General features: G+C 41.4%; 5 protein-coding genes across 8 annotated transcripts; 3 read left to right on the forward strand and 2 right to left on the reverse strand.

Annotated features, from left to right (window-relative positions):
* Positions 1-1,140: 1,140 nt before the first annotated feature.
* psenen (presenilin enhancer, gamma-secretase subunit) lies at positions 1,141-3,222 on the forward strand. Of its 2 annotated transcripts, none has more exons than XM_062398670.1 (4): positions 1,141-1,275; positions 1,640-1,721; positions 1,918-2,022; positions 2,650-3,222. In XM_062398670.1, the coding sequence occupies exons 2-4, from the start codon at positions 1,661-1,663 to the stop codon at positions 2,787-2,789; spliced, it is 306 nt and encodes a 101-aa protein (XP_062254654.1). In that variant the 5' UTR covers positions 1,141-1,275; positions 1,640-1,660; the 3' UTR covers positions 2,790-3,222. The 2 variants fall into 2 exon arrangements, with proteins under 2 accessions (XP_062254654.1, XP_062254655.1); XM_062398671.1 differs by having other exon boundaries at positions 1,157-1,275; positions 1,643-1,721.
* A 1,310-nt stretch (positions 3,223-4,532) lies between these two features.
* Positions 4,533-6,159, forward strand: hspb6 (heat shock protein, alpha-crystallin-related, b6). 2 transcript variants are annotated; one of them, XM_062398687.1, is made up of 4 exons: positions 4,533-4,777; positions 4,867-5,024; positions 5,370-5,492; positions 5,571-6,159. In XM_062398687.1, the coding sequence occupies exons 2-4, from the start codon at positions 4,869-4,871 to the stop codon at positions 5,724-5,726; spliced, it is 435 nt and encodes a 144-aa protein (XP_062254671.1). In that variant the 5' UTR covers positions 4,533-4,777; positions 4,867-4,868; the 3' UTR covers positions 5,727-6,159. The 2 variants fall into 2 exon arrangements, with proteins under 2 accessions (XP_062254671.1, XP_062254670.1); XM_062398686.1 differs by having other exon boundaries at positions 4,547-4,777; positions 5,568-6,159.
* On the reverse strand, positions 6,096-10,870 carry proser3 (proline and serine rich 3). Of its 2 annotated transcripts, XM_062398672.1 has the most exons (14): positions 10,672-10,870; positions 10,442-10,583; positions 10,204-10,312; positions 9,855-10,117; positions 9,569-9,699; positions 9,337-9,443; positions 8,701-8,798; positions 8,500-8,633; positions 8,182-8,417; positions 7,583-8,091; positions 7,321-7,513; positions 6,701-6,872; positions 6,374-6,455; positions 6,096-6,231 (listed from the first exon to the last, which is right to left on the reverse strand). In XM_062398672.1, exons 2-14 carry the CDS (start codon positions 10,450-10,452, stop codon positions 6,159-6,161), a joined length of 2,118 nt encoding a protein of 705 aa, XP_062254656.1. In that variant the 5' UTR covers positions 10,453-10,583; positions 10,672-10,870; the 3' UTR covers positions 6,096-6,158. The 2 variants fall into 2 exon arrangements, with proteins under 2 accessions (XP_062254656.1, XP_062254657.1); XM_062398673.1 differs by having other exon boundaries at positions 10,442-10,870.
* Positions 10,871-10,995: 125 nt separating this feature from the next.
* Positions 10,996-13,681, forward strand: lin37 (lin-37 DREAM MuvB core complex component). The gene is made up of 9 exons (XM_062398685.1): positions 10,996-11,428; positions 11,628-11,703; positions 11,792-11,842; positions 11,967-11,996; positions 12,200-12,285; positions 12,438-12,598; positions 12,899-13,024; positions 13,169-13,242; positions 13,353-13,681. Exons 1-9 carry the CDS (start codon positions 11,395-11,397, stop codon positions 13,438-13,440), a joined length of 726 nt encoding a protein of 241 aa, XP_062254669.1. The 5' UTR covers positions 10,996-11,394; the 3' UTR covers positions 13,441-13,681.
* A 653-nt stretch (positions 13,682-14,334) lies between these two features.
* On the reverse strand, positions 14,335-16,340 carry LOC133964531 (chymotrypsin-like protease CTRL-1). Its single transcript, XM_062398684.1, has 7 exons — positions 16,211-16,340; positions 15,932-16,035; positions 15,746-15,825; positions 15,572-15,653; positions 15,244-15,424; positions 14,918-15,048; positions 14,335-14,617 (listed from the first exon to the last, which is right to left on the reverse strand). Exons 1-7 carry the CDS (start codon positions 16,254-16,256, stop codon positions 14,456-14,458), a joined length of 786 nt encoding a protein of 261 aa, XP_062254668.1. The 5' UTR covers positions 16,257-16,340; the 3' UTR covers positions 14,335-14,455.
* Between the last annotated feature and the right edge of the window lie 366 nt (positions 16,341-16,706).

Genomic DNA, 16,706 nt, shown 5'->3' on the forward strand with positions numbered 1-16,706 from the left:
TCATAATCATCATCATTTTTAATTTCTCCGCGCTGGTTCAGGGGTAATTGATACTGGTCTTCACCTATGCAAGCCTGTAGCCGCCAACCCCACAGGAGATATGTGCCTGTGTATGTGGTCGCGGCGCTTCCCGGTTCTTCCCGGCACTACGGAGCTGATGCGAACAGTCCAAGTATTTAATATGGGCGAGGGAAGCAGGCAGACCGCTATTCGCAGCGCTTCTAGCTCCGGTGCGTCCCCGGGGTTAGAGGATGATGGTGTGACGTTAATGCATTGTTTTACATTGCATGTGTCACGTCATGATAAATCAGTCACCTATGTTGCCTGTACCAGGAGCTCCCCCTGTCACTGGTTATCTTGGCTCGCTGTGTGTCCGGTAACCAGTCATCCGGACCGTTCCGTGAATAAGGAGGAGGAGATGTTTCTTTACTTGGAATGCGGCCACTTCATTTCTCGGATACACCGCAGGGGCAACACTGGCATCACCTCTAGGTGGTCCGTCACTTCTCGTTATACACACACTTTTAACGTCTTTTCCCACAACACCTACAAACTTTCCTTAAAGGGGCAGGCCATACCTGCAACACTACAGCTCTCGGTCTCATACACAGATGGCAAGAGAAAGCAGAGACGCAGACTCAGCAACTACGTCCGAGATCCGATGCACCTTAATATTATCTGAGGGATTTTTACACTCTGTCTGATGAAGATTCCGACAGTTAAGGCAAGGGATAGTGATGGATACGGTTTTCTTTAACAAGATATGTCTCTCATTAAATGAACTATAAAATAAAATGAACTGAACTATGAACTCGTTCAGAATTTAAATGGTGAATTATGAACGTGAACTATTCATGTTTACTTGTATCAACTGAACTCTGAACTAGTTCATGAGAGGTGTGAACTTGCACAACACTGGTTAATGAACTATTTCCAAATTAATGTGAAAAAGCATGTGTAAAGTCTGGTATGCACTGCAGAGTAAAGAAGAATACATGAGAAAAATTGAGGTAATCTCAACTTTAATTTAGTTGAATTTATAACTCTGTAAATCATTTTGTATTTATATAAAAGCACATGAAGTCCAATTCTCCCACTCCGGTACACTAGGTGGCGGTAGGCAGCGCACGTTAGCATGCACTTACCCGACAAAGAACAAAGAGAAAAGGCGAAGAAGAATCAGTCTGTCCCTGGAGCAAAGAAGGAGGAAGTGTTGATTTTTCTTATGTGGTTTACTGGCGACCATCGTCACACTGTTTGGCTTTTAAACATCAGGTAAATCACCACATTGCCGCACATTATACTCGCCCCTTAGACATATTATAAAGACGGCGCCGCCTATAATCTGAAGACCGATGTAATTTACTGCCCACAGCTCTTTGTAACTGTCGCCTGCTAAGCTATCGAGATGCTAACATTCCCTGAGTTTAAACATCCAGTCATCTGACGATGGAAACTGGGTCAGCAGGCACCAGAGGGCCGCTTCATCGTTTAAAGAGTTTGAAAGGACTTAGCTGAAGAATTGCCCTGCTCAGTAGACAACCGTGTCTTAATCTAGACCATCACCACCACCACCTCCTTTTTCACTAAAGTTTGTCTTTTTATATTTCTGCATTGGAACTTGTTTTTCTTTCTCCAGCAGGAACCAGAGAAATCCACGATGAACCTGGAGCGACTGCCCAATGAGGAGAAGCTCGGCCTCTGCAGAAAATACTACCTAGGTGAGAGTAGTAGATAATTAATCATGTCGGGATCATTTCATTATTTATATTCAACTGCACCTCAGCTCGTAGTGAAGGGGAGGATGAGCTATCAGTGTAGCTCCAGTGACTGGGACCTTTTTTTAAATTAATATGGATTTGTAAAAATATACTTGTAGTAGTGTTGACTGAGGTGATGTTTTTTTATTTCCTCCAGCTGGCTTTGCGTTCCTCCCGTTCCTCTGGCTGGTCAATGTTGTTTGGTTCTTTCGGGAGGCCTTTGTGAAACCAACCTACACTGAACAACTCCAGATAAAAACATGTAAGTGTCATCTTTACAAACCCCTGCTTTACTCATACTTATTTAATAAAACACATCCAGAGAAATCTGCAGCAACAGTTACGAAGTGTTATTATAAAACCTTTTTTTAGTTTAAACAAGTTGATTAAATGCTTCTTCATAAGGCTGGGGAATGCATTTGTGATGCATCTATTTTCTTAATACACCCATACACTCCTATTTAACTATAGGTTTTTGTCAGAGACAATAATAAACTAATTTGCCACAGTTTTGTGTTTTTTTTTGTTGTAATTTTTAATTTGTCCTTTTTTTAAATCTTCATTATAAATTGTTGATTGACTGACAAACAAACTTCAGTGTGAACTATACCTAATTTAGTTTGACCCACTTTGCTCATCTTTACTTTTGAGTAGGACATTAACTGTTCAAAACAGCAATTCAGGTAGAAATTGGTGGTTAGAATTTTCTATTACTTCCCCAGGTCCACCTGTGCCACTCGTGTTGTACGTCATCAAGTAGTTTATTTGCAATTGTACTCACTGTATCTTTTAAAACAAAGGTTTAGACAGTCATATAATATAAAAATGATTTTGTGAATGATTTCTGCTATTCAGTGATGTAATCATATTTTGTGTATTTCTCATCTAGATGTGAAGCGGTCAGGGCTGGGGTTGCTGTTTTGGGTAGCAGTACTCACCACATGGATTTCCATCTTCCAGCACTACAGAGCAGAGTGGGGGGCAGTGGGAGATTACCTCTCCTTTACAATTCCACTGGGCATTCCCTAAGATCCTTCTTGACAATAGGTCTTTTGAAAGTAACGAATGAACCACTGTAATGGACCAAAACAAAATCTTCAGTGAAATCTTTGGGTGATTTGTCTGGAGCAAAATTCAACAGCTACATAACACGTTAAGAGTCTTCATGTCTTCAAAAGATAAATGCTGTAGGACTTTCTTTTTTTGTGTTAGCCTAGGAAACCAATAACGTTTTTAGAGTAGGCTAATTAATCTTGTATAGCAGACAGTGTCCACTGTCATGTACAGTATCTTATGACAAAACTGGATGTGCATTGAGGTTTGTTCAGGATAATCAACAATTGATTCAACTTTTTTTTTTTTCTTCACGTTAACATTGTTTTTTTGTTATTGTTTGTATGTGATTGTGCACCCAAAACAATTTTTACTTGTCTATGAATGGTGAATAAAAACTTCCAAGTCAGTGTTTTACTCAGTGAAAAGTCAGAAATCCATCCATACTTGTGTTGGAATATCAGTATCCCTCTAGACCCTCTAGACTGTTTGATGACTTATCAGTGAGCTATTTCTCTATATATATATGTACTCCTAATATTTAGCATTGTTACAGAGGGCTCCGACAATCGCCGGCGCCTGTTGTGAAACCCAATAGCTTGATCCCTTCAAATGTCCCCACTTCCCTATCATCGTATATGACTCATAACATAATCAGGGCCATTTTTAGTCACCCGAAGTCAAAGCTTAAGTGACAGGTTCCACATTACTAGCAGAGGGAACATGTGCCCTCTGTACATAACTGCTGACTTCACCTGTGTGTGCCAAGAACAGGATGTGTCGGCACGTAGAGGGATTTTCATGATACAAGGAGTCACCCAATAAAATTAATTTATAGGGAGTTGATTCAGGAATCCGGAGTCCTTTCATGGCCATTGTGTATTCTCAGAGAGAAGTGGTAGCAACCACATTTTTTATGTACGTAATTTAACTTCCTTTCCTATTTCTTACGGATTGTTAAAGATTCAAATACTCATCATAATGTATATCAAATAGCTCCACTTAGAATAAATATATGCATCAACACATAAGTAATAAGAAAAAAACACAAATGGATATGCAGTAGCGCAGCTGGTAACCAGTCAACTCTTCTTTTTCTAAATTTCTTCGGAATGGAAAAGGGATTTCGTCCTGCCACCCAGTCTGCCAGCTGGGGGTATCCCATGAGAGAAGGTTCTACCACCTCTCATTCCACGGCTGAACAGGACATTGTGACACTTCAAAGTAGATTTCTTTTAATACTTTACTTATAGTGGAATATTATTTTACATGGAGCTATGTTGTCTTATTTAAAAAGATGTGACTGCTTCTCCCCTGCTGTGAGAATGAGTGATGAGGTGAAAGTGGTTTATTGGTAGCACATGTGCTCTGCCATGTGTTTGACGCCCCTGCTGTCACCGTCTGTCTGGTGTCGGCTCACGAGGGTCAACAACACCGTCTTTTGAACTTATTTTTGGCGAGACCTTCCTTGACGTCCAGCCTTAAGCATTTAGTTGCACAACATGTCTGACACACGACACAACAGCGACACAACTTGATACAATGGTCTATTCCCATCGACCCCTGGCATAAACTGCAGGCTACATCATTGATAATAGTTTATAAACATGTTAAATGCCTTAAGCCCGCAACAGCTGCACCACAGCCCAAACAATACCCTCCTATAAGGCCCTGCCTGAACACCCAAGGGTATACGCATTCGCCCTGAACATAACAGAAGCAAGGTGCCCCACTACGGATTCCAAGCTCATTATGCAACTCTGGTATAAAATACACACAGACGCCACAACAACAGTCAGTCACCAGCAGCACCCGGAGGGAGAGGAGCACGCAGCCAGACAGACGGACGCAGCAGCTCATCACTGGAACACATATCTCTTTCAGGACTAAATACAAGCAGGTGTTGAACAGGGGGCTGTCCTTTTCCTTTGCAGCACTGCTTTGGTCAGGGAATTCAAGAAGAGGTTAGTGCTGTGGGCCGTGTTGTCTGACAAAGTTGTGGCTTCAGCTGGTGTCAAGTCAACTCTTCTTTTTCTAAATTTCTACTGATTAGAAATGGACTTCGTCCTGCCACCCAGTCTGCCAGCTGGGGGCATCCCATGGGAGAAGGTTTTACCACCTCTCATTCCTCGGCTGAACGGGGCTTATGGACAACATAACTGGTCCCAGAAATTACTGATTCCAGAGGCTGATAATACCAGCTCGGCAGAGGTAAGTTGTTTTGAAAAGACAAAGCTGATTGTATTTATGTTGGATCAGTAGAACAGAATGAAAAGTTAAAAACTTATAACCATTATTAACAATTTCAATAGGCTGAGAATACTAATACTAATACTGCATCTACAGTCTTCTTCAGCCCATAATGATTCCATGATGCAATTGAATGCCCTGAAAAAACAACTGTTTCCAAAGCTAAGAATGAACTTCCACACTCAAACAATAGAGATGTCTATGAAGGGCAAATGTGGAAAATGGAACTTTCTGTTTGCTACTTGCTGCACTTAGTCATTGTATGTCTATGTAGTAACACAGAGTATTTTTAACTGATTTTCTCAGGTGAACTGTGACGGCACTGGATTTACAGTTCAAGTTGATGTAAAGCACTTCAACCCAGAGGACCTAATGGTCAAAGTGATCGGGGACTTTGTTGAGGTTCAGGGGAAGCACGAAGAAAGAAAGGTTGGCATTTTTTGGAGTTTGTTTGTTCACATCAGCTCTGATGTGCATTATAGACTAAACTCATATTTCTCTTAGAAGGACGGCCCTGGGTTTACTACCCGCCAGTTTAACCGCCGCTACCGGATCCCAAAGGGAGTGGACACCATGGCTCTGGAGTCGGCGGTCTCTCCCGAGGGCGTCCTGATCATATCTGCACCCATGATGCAGACTGAGAACTCCACATCCCCGACCTAATCCCATTATTACCACACAGTCAAATCCCTCCACCATCACCAGGATTAATGATAATAAATGCAACAGAAGACTTTATGAGCGCAGAGGCACAAACAGAAATAACTTCAGGCTCCTTCAGTCCTAGCAACACTCAACATGTGCCAAAAGATACATTTGATCTGTTCTTGGCATGGTTTAAATATTCCCTGCTCTCAAAGGTTTGTATATACCGCTCTGTTATTACTCACCCATCTTACATTATGTTTGAAGGAACCAGTCTCTGTAAATATTCCGTGTCCACGTATAAAGCTGCTGCTTCTTTTTGAGCAACTTTTGTAAAAAAATTCACTGTATTGTAATTAATGTTGCGAATTTATGTATCTCCAAAATCTTTAATGTGGAAAGAACAAATAAACTTTATTTCTTTTATAAAAATTAAAAAAAGTGTCTGTGTCATGTGCCTCTGGATGATGTTGATTTAACTTGTTGCTTGTCCGGGAATTCCGTCAGCAAAGATTCCACTTCACTAAAAAGCAAAAAATATAGTAGAATAATACAGCAATTTATAGGCGACATGTTTAAACTATTCCAATAAAATTAACTGAGTGATGAGAATTTACATGAATTACGACAATTTGAACAGCTCAATGATTACGTTTATATTTTACCTGATTTGCTCTTTCACCCATTTTCTTTGTTTCCGAAGGACTTGTAATAAAGTGTCGTCTTTAAACTCCTTTTCATCGGAATCTGTAACAATGGGAAAAAAATGCTAATGAAGGTCATGAGCAGCAAAAGTTATTATGACCTCAAAAGCAGTATGTGCTTATTAATACCACAAATTTCAAGCAGCATACGCAACAAAAAATATAGACAGTTTGAGGTGTTCTGACCTAAGGGGTTGTGGAATGCGGGGAATGGAATCTATTGATAGGTCTGAGTATTTCCCCCACAATTAACTACAAGGTTGGTGCCCTGTGCTGCCGGAAGCTCACCTTCAGCGTCTTGCAGCAGCTGTGAAATGACCTCCACAGAGTTCTGCGTGTTGCACAGAGGAACTGCGCATCGTGCAGGAGCAGGAGAGGTGAAAGGAGGAGAAGGAGGAGAATCAGGAGACCCTCGGGCGGTTGATGAATCCATCGTAGGAAAGAGGACTTCTGAAACTACCTGTCAGAGCCAAATGAGAACACCCTACTGGTTAATGACCAAAGTTATATGAGGACAAAAAAATCAATACTAGGTTTGCAGAGCGATGGAAACACCTTTAAAGACCTGCTGTTAATGCATTTTAGTAAAATAATTTTTGTCGGTCAAACATAGTTGAAAAATCTCCTGAAGTCAACACACAAAACAACAAGAATGTGTTTCTTGGATTGAAAAAGTGAAACAAGTGTCTTTATTAGATCTAAGATTTATAAATCAGTCATAATCTGCTGCATATTGAGCACAACCAAAGTGAACATCAGATATTCTGCTTTGCAAGTTATTAAGGTATAATATTCAGGCCAAAGCTGACAGCCCAACTGATTTAGGACGATTGAATTAGTGAATCTACACAGAGAACATAAAACAAAACAAGTTAAGTGGAAGCAAGGAAGACTTTGCATGTGCTGACCTTTCCTAAGGCCCTGTGAACTGGAGAAGGTGGTGGTGCATGTTCACCAGCGCAGCTCCCAGCGGAAAACCTCTGGCTCCGCTCCTGTTGCTGCAGCTCAACCAAAGGCATTACCTTTTTGGGAAGTCTCCGCTGTGAAGAACTCCGCTGTGAGGAGCTCGGGACATCGGCATGTTCCTTGGCCACAGCACATCTGCAATGAATCTAGATTAAGCATTTAGGCTTGAATATTGAATGCTGTGTGCATCTTTCAACACGTCACCTTGTTGATTTATTTTGCCTTCGGATGGACGCTGCTGTCCTCCTCCTCTCTGACTCTTTTGTCTGAGCTTTCTTGTTAATCTCAGAGCTTTTATTGTGAAGAGGCAACTCTTCTTCATCTCCAGATGAGGCATTCAAGGAGGATAAACGTTCACGAATAGGCTCTTCAGTGAAGTTATCTGTTTGGTTATCAGGGACTTGGGTCTTTTTACTGACAACTTTGGTGTGGAATTCATCCGTCCTCTGTGAAATGTTTTGTTGTGCGCCCACGTGAGATGACTGAATTGGACAGGGCAAGATATCGCAGAGTAGATGCATGTGGGCGGGAACATGGGAAAGAGTCTGCTGATGAGACACAGAAGAGCCAGAGACAACAAACGCAGGGGAGGGAGGTGGACCTGAAGCTGTGGGAAACGTTGTGAGGACTTCTTTGGCTTCTGGCAGGGGAGCAGTGATGAGAGGATGAGAATCTTTCTGAGAGAATTCAGGAAGTTGAGAATGTTGTTGGTGCTGTGGAAGATGCAGAAAAGAAGATGTTGAAATAATTTGTAAATCTGAAATAAATATTAAACCAAGCGGAATAAATATAATATCTCCAACCTTGTACGTATGTTCACCAGCTGAGGGATGGCGTAAACTGGAAGCAAGCCAGTTTACCCTGGAACCATGATGACTGGAGTGCTGCAGGGACTGAGGCCCCTCCCTGGCCTGCTCCATCTTTCTCCTTAAACGCCACTGGAACAAGATGTCCTCTTCCGGGCGTGTGGGGGGCCTCAAAGAGGGAATGCAAGATGTTTGGGAGCCAACGGCTTGATTTGAGTATGAGCTGATCATCGCTGTAAATATTAATCAACACATTAAACAACACTGACACAACAGCAGTTTAAAATATCAATTCTCAAAAAAAAGTTTCCTCACCAGTGGTAGATGTAATAGAACCTGGAATCAAAGGTCTTCGCACCGGCTCATCTATCCTGACAGGAGAAGAGAAATCTGAGCAGCCGAGGCCCTCTGAGCTGACAGGGACAGATCCATCACTCAGACTGCATTCCCTGTTAGACAGATAACAGGTGACTTACAGTTCAGGGAATTAAGTAACTTATCATTAATGTTACTCACTGGTCTTCATGCCCTCTCAGCAGGAGTCTGCCGGCCCTGTCTTGAATTTGAAGTATCTCTGAATCTTCAAATTCACCCTGGGAAGTGTCTGAAAAAATCTGGGGGTACAGAAAAAACCACTGACTTTATAAGATTAAGAGCATTCACAATAATTGTTGAAGGAATAAAACTGTATCAATCAAATTTGTGACATTTGTGTTAACAGGCTGAATAAAAAAATAAAATCAAGCACATTACACAACCTTATGTTGCTATTGATATCCCAATGTTCGTTTATAATCAATCGTTCACTAATTAGAAAAGTGAAAGAACCATAAATGTATCAAACAAGGTTGCATAAAAGATGGCTTCCAAGGAATCTAGTAAACACAGAGGTTTCCAAATGGATATGTGGCATGGTGCTGAAATGCAAATATTTATATGCACACGTCGCTGGAATAAGGTCTCTCTCTTGCACATGAGCCTGGTTTAAACCAGGACAGAGTGGAGACCCAATACTATATCATTACAGCATACGTAAAGAGAAAGAAATATGACAGAATTTAAACTTTTCAACTTTTTAAAGAAACATTTCTCACAACTAAGCACGTCAATAGAATAGCAGGTTATATTGTGTCTCTTTCCTAGAACACTTACACTTAGAGAACCTTTGCATGGAGAAGAGGTTCTGATATGACGACGCTGTCCAGCTGGACTGAAAATGTCAGACACATGATCTTCTCTCAGAGGCTGGATGACCTGATCTGCTCAGAGGAAGAGATTACACAGAAAGATTTTGTAAGAAAGGTTGTCGCTAACATCCGCGTTTAGGAGCTGGTATCAGCCAATAACCCATACATTAAAATATAAATATATATGGAAAATACACCTTTTTCTGCTCTTTTAGTTGGCGTTGAATTGGGCGGTAAAGATGAGGGTGACATCCACCAGAGAGACAGCTGCTCCTGCTGGCGCTCCTCTCGACTCTGTGGCTGACCATGGCGAAAACGGTCTACGTATCTGAAGGAGCAAAAAGGCAGAGGTGATCACTCGGAGTCAAATATAAGTCTTACATCATGCATTAATTCAATGTTAAAAGTTCCAGCTCTATATAAGAAGATAACAAAAGACTATGTTTGATTGTTTGCTTTTAACTCAGTGAAACTCAAGCATACTTTGCCAGCACTGAATCCTTCTGAACTCCGAGCGCAGAGGGAACTTTGGATGTCCCTCCTCTAGCAGCGGGTTTGAATCTCTCCATGTCAGATGGGGCTGCAGTGCTAGCAGGAGAAGAAGAGGGCCAGGATTCTGAAAAGTAAGGTTGCCTGTCTTTGGCAGCCAAACGGTGATTATATTTGTCAGATGGCTGATGGTTCACTAGGTTTGGGGTGTGTATTTGTGGACTGGATCGCCGGGTTGAACGTACAGGACTCAAAGCCTGCAGGAGAACATCAAAAAATGATGGAGTTAGGGAAAGAAACACTGGAATTGGAAGCGTCTCGTAACAATGTGTAAGGATCATACTGTCTTTTTCTCCTTTTTAGACAGGGCCTGGTTGCAGGATGGGTGGTAGTGGACCTTCCCCTCTCTGGGGACTGGTTGGAAGGGATTCTGCCTTGTGAACAGAGCTCCACTGCAAAAAACAACACATGTGACCAACTGTAACTATGAATTAGTGATTTAAAAATGTTGCCCTCAGTTCTTAAACAGATTTCATGATTTAGAGTGATTTTAAAAAAAAAATGATTTGTGCAGATCTTACCTGGACTTCATGTCTGACAGTCACGGGTGGTTCATAACAGAGGTTGTTTCTGTGTTTACTTCTGGTTGAACCTCAGCTCTCTCTGGCACCAGATTATATAGCTGCATCCGCACGTCTGAGCACCTGAATTACTTACGTCTCACTTGAATATAAAACAGAAAGATGTCCACATCATCCGGAAGCATTTTGAGTACGTTACATGATTTGGTTCGTCCACAAAACAAAGTTACCATGGAACCAAACGCCGGCGCCACACGGTTCCTCGTGAGATTCTAACTGAGGCTTTAACCGCTGTTATTTTAAAAATAGATCCTTCCTGCTCTTCTTACTTTGTCATTGAACACACAGTTGCTTTGCTATTAGTGTTAATTAAACATTATCGAGGAATCCAAAACAAAGCTTCACTCTTTACGGCAATCGTTACTTACAGCAAGGGAACCAGCCAATAGACGCCGACTTCAAGATGATGGACAAGACATGTACCCAATCACGTCGCAGGTGGTCACGGCACAGGAGCCAATCACCTAATAGGAGAGCGGCAGCGCGCGGAAGAGGAAAGTCTGTCACTACTACGCTTTCCTCAAAATAAGCTAAGTTAGCATCGGTGATTAGAGCTAGCAGCTGCAACACTCCGAGCTAGCATCAAAACAAAGTTTCCACAGTGTGTTTCAAGTGAATGTATGGAAACAGAAAAGGGCTAACCATCATCCAGCTAACCGCAACAATACGTGGATTAAGTTTGTGATTTTGCGTTGACGTTATACAATAGATACTGCTAGCGCACAACAGCCGCTAGCTAGCTGGTAGCAAACAATTGGCTGTCACTGTCTTACGTTGGGTCTGCTGAGTCGCGTCAGACACCGTGTGGGTCCCGGTCGTGAACGTCTGGCTGTAGACGTAGTTGTTTTTCTATCATTACCGTGTTGAATACCTCCGTCTAGAAGGTGGAGACAATGCACCACGTCAAGATCAAGACTGAACGGCCAGGTAAGAGCCCCCCCCGAAACGTTTCAAAACAACCCACAGTGAGTCATGTGTCACCATCTTAGTGTGTTTGAAACCTCTTTAAATCACATAACGTCACTATTCTCACTATTCAAATGCATGAAGGTAATGTGAGGTTCGTGAAATAAAATTCACTTATTATTTTTGAAGTTGTTTATTTCCATGTTTCACTGTTCTGTAGATGCGGAGGGGGCCGGTGCACGCACCAGATTGGATGCTCTGTTGAATAGGCTGGTTGAGAAGAGCGAAAATGAAAGGTTAGACCTATTGTTGTTGTTATTTATATCTTAAATGTTTCATTGTGATTGCATTACAGTTAAACCCATATCTTTGTATCTTGTACAGGGATCAAAATGAGGGGGAGACGGGGAAAACTTCAGCAGACTCTTTAAGCAAGTAAGGATCAATTATTTGTATTTGCGCTGCACAGTTTCATACAAACAATGATAAACTTAATATGTGTCAAATCTACATGAGAGCATAAAGATCTGTTTTCTTAAGTTCTGCTTGCTCTCACCAGGGATTTGTCTCCATCGTCTTCTGGAAAAAGGCAAGTGTGCTCATTGAAAATGGAGCTGACCTCATTTTTGTAAAAGTTGCTGTAAAATCACATTTCACTGTCTACTGTTGTTCTTTCAATGATTTACATCTATTTAAATCACCTTACCAAGATGATTGAAAATGTACCAGAAGCAGAGACTTTTTCAGCACATGTTATGAAATTTCCATCTATGTTTTGCCTTTTATTTTCAGACCCTCAGCTCGATTTCCACAGCACCGGCGGAAGAAGCGAAAAGAGATGGAGGAGGGCTTACCAGAGAGCAATCAGCATAAACAAAGTAACTTAGTGCAAATCCTACAAAATAATACAACAGAAAGTTCTGCTGTAGCATTTGTCCTTTCCTTCAGTTACTGTGTGACATTTGTCTTTTAATAAATTCGACAATTTCTAACCCTTTTCTCTCTTTTTTTGTCTTTCTCTATTTTCTAGATGCTTACATTATAAAGTTGTTTGATCGCAGTGTGGATCTGGCTCAGTTCAACACCAGCACCCCACTGTATCCTATCTGCCGTGCCTGGATGAGAAATAATCCATCTGTTCGAGAGCCGGCCGCTTACCCAAGCCCCCCACACAGCATGGTAGAGGAGGAGGTGAGACCACACAGTTTTATTCATAAATTCAATCTGAAATGTTCTAGGCATCATCTGAACCTAAAGATCTCTCAGAGCAGAGGGAGGACATTTGGCTAGGAATTCAAGTTTTTAAATCTTTATATTTGTTTTCAGACATGGTGTGAATTCATAAACTATAAATGGTTAAAATAAAAAACGTTTATGTGATGAAATCTAACACTAGTAGATAGTGGCATAGGTAAAGGTACAGTCTAAATAATATTGTGATGTGGTTTGTAGTCTGTTACTGTATTCCGTCTTTCAAATGTCTTTTTTCAGGTGTCAGACATGATCAATGGTCAGATTGTGACCAGACTCCCCCCTCCAACCTCCTGTCCAATCAGCACCTCCGGTGAACCAGTCAATCTCAGGATCCCTCATACCGAAAAACCCAGTGTTTCCAAGGTGGTGTCTAATATGTGCATGAAAATTATTAATGCTGTTTTACTTGACTTGTGAAATTTAGATTACACACATCTGTTATTACATAACGTTCACAAACATAATGAGTTATAACTAACAACATCTAAATGGTTTCTGTTTCCACAGTTAGCATTGTCAGTTCCTGTACCAGGATCTCTCATATGTGACCACATGGAGCGTTGGAAGAAGATAAGACAAAAGTATGCATGTTATTAAAATCCATTTCAGTGTGTGCAAGCTTTGTTTTAGCAAAAACTGAAACATCCAAATATCTGGAGCAACTTTAACTGACGTCTTGTTTTTTTGTCAGATGGAAGGAGTGTTCCAATAAGAACCAATTAAGATACAGCGAGAGCATTAAGATCCTGAAGGAGATGAAGGAGCTCTATGATCGCTAATTGTAGCTGCTAGCTCACCAACTCGGAACAGACTCTTTGCAGTTGAAAAATGCATCAGCTGAACCTGGAGCCTTAAATGAAACATACGTCCAATGTATTGCAATTTGTTTTTGCAAGAATCTTAAAGTTTGGAGTGTGATGTTGTCTGACGTGCTCTCTCATTAGCAGTATTTTTCAACAAAAACTTACTTGTGAATTCTCATCATTAACAAGATTAATTAAAGTTCATTTTGGTCTCTTCCACTTTTTGTTTCCTTGTTTCAACACATAAATGGTGGTGAATATGGCCGCAGATTAATAAATTAACGGTGGTGGACATTAGGAGATTTTTAGTTTTGCTTCATAACAGTATAGAGGAACCGTGACTCAACTTTCAGATATGCATAATAGCTTCACTATCCAAGTCAGACATCGAGCCCCATAACCAGAAATAGAATTGGGATTACTTTTTGTATGATGAAGTTAGTGTCAGTTCATAAACATTATTAAATGATATGTTATCTTGTCAAATCTACAGTGCAATCAAAGAGCTGGAAAAATAACACTGAACTATCACAATACGATCTTTAAATTACCATGCTGTCATTTATTCTCATGGACATGTCAACACAGACACACACACAGTTGTGTCTCCTGGATTGCAGACGAAATTACCTTAACTTACATTGATTTCCTGAACTTACTTTAACCTTAACCCTAACCCCAATTTGCTGAAGCCTAACCCTTACCCTACTTGTCTTCTGTTTAAAATAAAATGATTTCTCTTTTTGGGGATTTGCATCCTGTCCCCATAAGGAATTCAAGTCCCCAATTCAAGACTGTGCAAACCTATTTAAGTCCCCACAACATGAACTAAACACACAATTTGCACATGAAAAACAACTTGAAACCAAATTTAGTTTTGAAAGTTATATTTTCAGCCTGGTGCAGTGAATTGTTTCACTCCCATTCAAATTCTACAGTGGTAAATTCTGTGAAGAGTCACAGAGAGGAGCAGAAGTGTTGAATGATGGCTTTAGTTGGAAGCAACGGTCTGGTCGATCCAGCTGCGCAGGTAGGACACGCGGGCGTACACGGCAGGCGTGCGCACGTTGCAGTTGGACGTCCCCCAGGAGACGATACCCACAAGGGACCATGCGCCACTGTTCTGACAAACCAGGGGGCCACCAGAGTCGCCCTAAAATGAGACAAATGTGCTTTTTAGATATATACTTCTGATGGCATACATGGGTGCAAATTATGAAAATAGTTGTATGTATATTGTGGATACTGAAATTACACTATCATGATAGATATGTGTATCTAAAACTGTATTCATCATTTCTTTGGTAATCATGACTTACATTTGTTATCAAAATAAATCATTTCTCAAATTTACAAAACTTAATTGTGAATTTGCTTTGTAAATTAATTGCTTTTGAAGAATCACTTATTTTCCCCTGAATGTGTGTTTGAAGGCTTTGAGGTGATTTGTTACCTGACAGGACGACACTCCAGAAGCACCAGCACAGATCATGGCATCAGTGATTCTGTTGTAACCCCAGTACTGTTTGCACTGAGCGGGGCTGAGCAGAGGCAGGGAAGTCTGCTGGAGGAAGCGTGGGCTTGCTGAGAACAGATAAGAAATGGACATGAGGCCCGCTGCACAAGTGAATCTTTCTCAGGGAGGTTTAGTGAATCTTTGGCAGTGCCTTGATATTTTTCAATTGCTATATTTTTCAGAGCTGTTCATACCTGCTTCATTTTATGTCTGTGTAAATGAACCCTCTATGTTTAAGACTCAGATAGTATTCGCTCACTCACAGGTTTGACCAGTCTTGCCCCATCCAGTGGTGACACACGTGGTTCCAGAGGGGATGTTGGTGCTGGAGGAGGCCAGGCACACAGGGCCCACACGGGATGTCATCTGCACTGGGGAGGACAGCCTCAGAAGGGTGATGTCATTGTTGAAGTTCTGGCCGTTGTAGTAGGGGTGAGTGATGGCCTGGATGGAGAGATGAGTATAAATCATAAGCAAATACAATGTGATTTTAATTCTTTGCAGTGTAATGACACATATAACCTGTAAATGATTTATCCATTACAATATATTTTTTAGAGAAGAAAAAAGTTGAAGTGTTGTATATCTTACCTTGGCAATGGACTTGACCTGAATTGGCTCACTGTTGGATTGACGATCATGTTCTCCAAGGATGACGCGGTGGTTCCTGGGACTGTAGAGTGGGAGTACAGACAGAGGAGTGACTGCAGAGGGGGCAGTGTTGAGACTTTTTCTCGTGAGGATGTCGAACACAAAGTTACTTACGACACAGTGCAGTGAGCAGCAGTGACGACCCAGTAGGGGCTGATCAAGGATCCTCCGCAGAAGTGGAATCCTCTGCTATCCTAAGAATCATATTTACAAAAAAAAAAAATTCGGCCCCTTTTCATCAATGAGCCAGTAGCAAACCTTGAGTGTCAGTGAGTGTGTAAGGTGCGTTACTGAGGTTACCTGAAGTGAAACCTGCCAAGGCCAGGACCCGGACACAGCATTCTCCCCATTTACAATCTTGTTGTATCCGCTCACCTGGGGTTGGATAGAGGGCCTTCCACACCCTGAGGCCCAGTCACACAGTTAAAAACATGATGAGCACGTCCCAGAATATGGCATATACTATAAATACCAGCAAGTATCAGTCAGATTGATGTGCAAGCAGTCGGAGATCAAGACGACCTTCAGTTGCTGAAGCAGTTATCTGACGGATAAATGCTTAACCAGCTCGTCACTCACCAAGAGCAGAAGCCACGAGGGCAAGACAACTGATGAACAAGAGCATGGCGGTCACGGCTGTGATTCAACTCCCTGTGTCTCAACGGTGTCGGGACACTGACTTTTATACCAAACCCTGACGTTCATTTGGACACACACACACACACATGTGAGATAGGTCAGGGAAGAGAACATCTGGTGATAAGCACCTGAGATGATTCCACACCAAACATAGATCTACTCATATGTCTTATATCTAATGCTCATGTTTGTCTTTTTTGTGTGAACTTTTGTGGCTTTTCGCAAACAAATAGTTGTGTAATTATTCCACTGGTAAGAGGCCACAACACCCCCCCTTGGTATTACTCTGAAGAGGTTGTTTTCTGTATTTGTAGAATCCATGTGCTCTTGAACTCATGTTTAGGATATTTTCAAACCAGGTTCAGTTATTGAGCCTTATACTTTCCATATTTCACAGGACGGGTATACCACAGATAAATTCTGCACTTACACCTTT

Source organism: Platichthys flesus, chromosome 11 (genome assembly GCF_949316205.1).
Source record: "Platichthys flesus chromosome 11, fPlaFle2.1, whole genome shotgun sequence".
Taxonomy (NCBI): domain Eukaryota; kingdom Metazoa; phylum Chordata; class Actinopteri; order Pleuronectiformes; family Pleuronectidae; genus Platichthys; species Platichthys flesus.